Source organism: Myotis davidii, unplaced genomic scaffold, assembly GCF_000327345.1.
Source record: "Myotis davidii unplaced genomic scaffold, ASM32734v1 scaffold875, whole genome shotgun sequence".
Lineage (NCBI taxonomy): Eukaryota > Metazoa > Chordata > Mammalia > Chiroptera > Vespertilionidae > Myotis > Myotis davidii.
The window spans coordinates 137,724-139,760 of record NW_006286244.1 but is presented as its reverse complement, the minus strand read 5'-3'; the positions used below and the strand labels follow the sequence as shown (position 1 = coordinate 139,760).

The following is a 2,037-nucleotide window of genomic DNA, read 5'->3' as shown; positions in this document are numbered from 1 at the left end:
ACTAAGTATTTTGTATAACCACCCGGCTTTTTTTTTTTTTCAATTGGCTTTATTGATTTTTAGAGATAGAGGAAGGGAGAGGGTGAGAGAGGGAAACACCATGAAACAACTGAGCCACACCGGTCAGGCTTTCCAGTGTGGATAGCCTGATGGGTGGGTGTGGCTTCAGTGGTTGAGCATCAACCTAGGAACCAGGAGGTCACAGTTCCATTCCCAGTCAGGGCACAGGCCCGGGTTGCAGGCTCCATCCCCAGTGTGGGGCGTGCAGGAGGCAGCCGATCCATGATTCTCTCTCATCATGGATGTTTCTCTCTCTCCCTCTCCCTTCCTCTCTGAAATCAATAAAAATATAATTTTTTTGAAAAGCAAACGTGGAAATGGCCTTTGGGTGAGTTGTTCGGGGACTGTGTAGCAGGAATAGGGAAAGTTGGTTGGGAAACGGGGCTGAAGACCCTGGTTGACATGGGTTTTCTCCAGGCCCTCAGCTGCCCTCTGATCTCAGGAATGTTCTCAGAATAGAAAGCAGCGCTCAGGCAAACACCAAGAAAGGGGCGAAAGGGTGAGTCTAAGATGCACTCTGCTCCTCTCCCGCCCTTGCCCTCTTACCCCCAAGATTCATTAAGCAAGAAAGCAAACCCATTTTTAATATCAACAGTTTCTCTCGAATAGTATTTCTCTGGGAAACAGGGATACATCCAGAAACATAGGGAGAAAACAAGATGGCACGTAACCTGTAGGCCCCATAAAGGCAGACTTCTGTTCACCCAAAAGATATGAGACCTGTGAAAAGAATAGGAAGATGTTACTTTTTTTAAATGTGGGAAAGGCATTCAGTTTAAAATTGTGCTTTAGGTTGGAAACATTTAAATAATGCTAGCATAAAGGGACATAAAATACCAAAATTAACATGAGAAAAGCTTTATACTCTTCGTTTTCTTTTTAATAATAATAATATCCATTTCTATTCCAGGAAATACCCTTTTAAATTTCATTTTCAGGCTCATATTAATAATAAAAGAAAAGATTAATGGGCCTTTATTTAAAGAGTGGTTATGGCAGGGTACAAAAACCTCAAACCTTTTATTAGTCGAATTCTCCATTGAAAATTCACTTAAGGATCTTCTATAAACTCTAAGGTTTTGTTAATTTTACAGCTGCTACTATTTAGCAATACAAATTCAACAGTGCTAATAATCCAAATAACTCAGATGATAGAGCACATTAATATCCCACATTTGGATTTATATGAAATATCTAACATCTCACCAAAAACCTGTGACTGAGGATAGCATAGAACATTATACAGGACAAGGAGTGACTGTCCGTAACTATCTCTTAAAAATCATTTCACCTTTGACGTCAAAAATTATGTATACTCTACCAAGAACACCATGGCTTTACTAAAAGCTAGTTTTACCAAGCTAACAGTATTTTCTTTGATCTGGGATGTTGTTTTCATAGGTCTTGAAATATCATAGAGCATTTAAATGTAAAGAAAACCTTGAAGAAAAATATTTGTTTAGACAAGACGATGTCATGTAGACTAAGTTTTGTAATCCTAAAAAAAGGCATTTCTACAAATCTCAGCTCTATAAATTTCAATATATAGTGAGACTGAAAGTCCTATTCTTCACTCATTTACTAAGCACTAAATTGGATAAATGCATGGAAAGAAATGTATAAATTTCTAATAAAAAAAAACTAGTGCCCGGACCGTCCTTTATAAATTAGATGTATCATGAAGAAGAAAAAAACATATAGGACTGATGTGTGCATTTTTAGATAACGTCCAAAACAAATGAGGAGGGGAACTAGCTGGCAGCCAGCCCGCCAGCCCAAATGGAGCTGCAGTCCCATTGACAAAAGCCTGAGCAGGAACACACCACACCCGGTGCTATGCCAGGCTCTGGTTTTAAATGCATCCCAGACCCCTAACACACCAGCACCGTTGCGGCTGCGTACCTTCGTGTCCCTCACCTGATGTTAAAAACTAAGAGTCACTTTCACAGTTTTAAAGTGGGAAGGATGCGTAAGTTT

General features: G+C 39.6%; 1 protein-coding gene across 1 annotated transcript in view; it reads right to left on the bottom strand.

Moving 5' to 3' along the window:
- LOC102763575 (potassium channel subfamily T member 2) overlaps nt 1-2,037 on the bottom strand; it is a 126,675-nt gene that overhangs the window by 80,119 nt on the left and 44,519 nt on the right. The window contains 1 exon segment of the mRNA XM_006757659.2: nt 732-780. Within this exon segment, the coding sequence (XP_006757722.1) occupies nt 732-780 (49 nt within the window).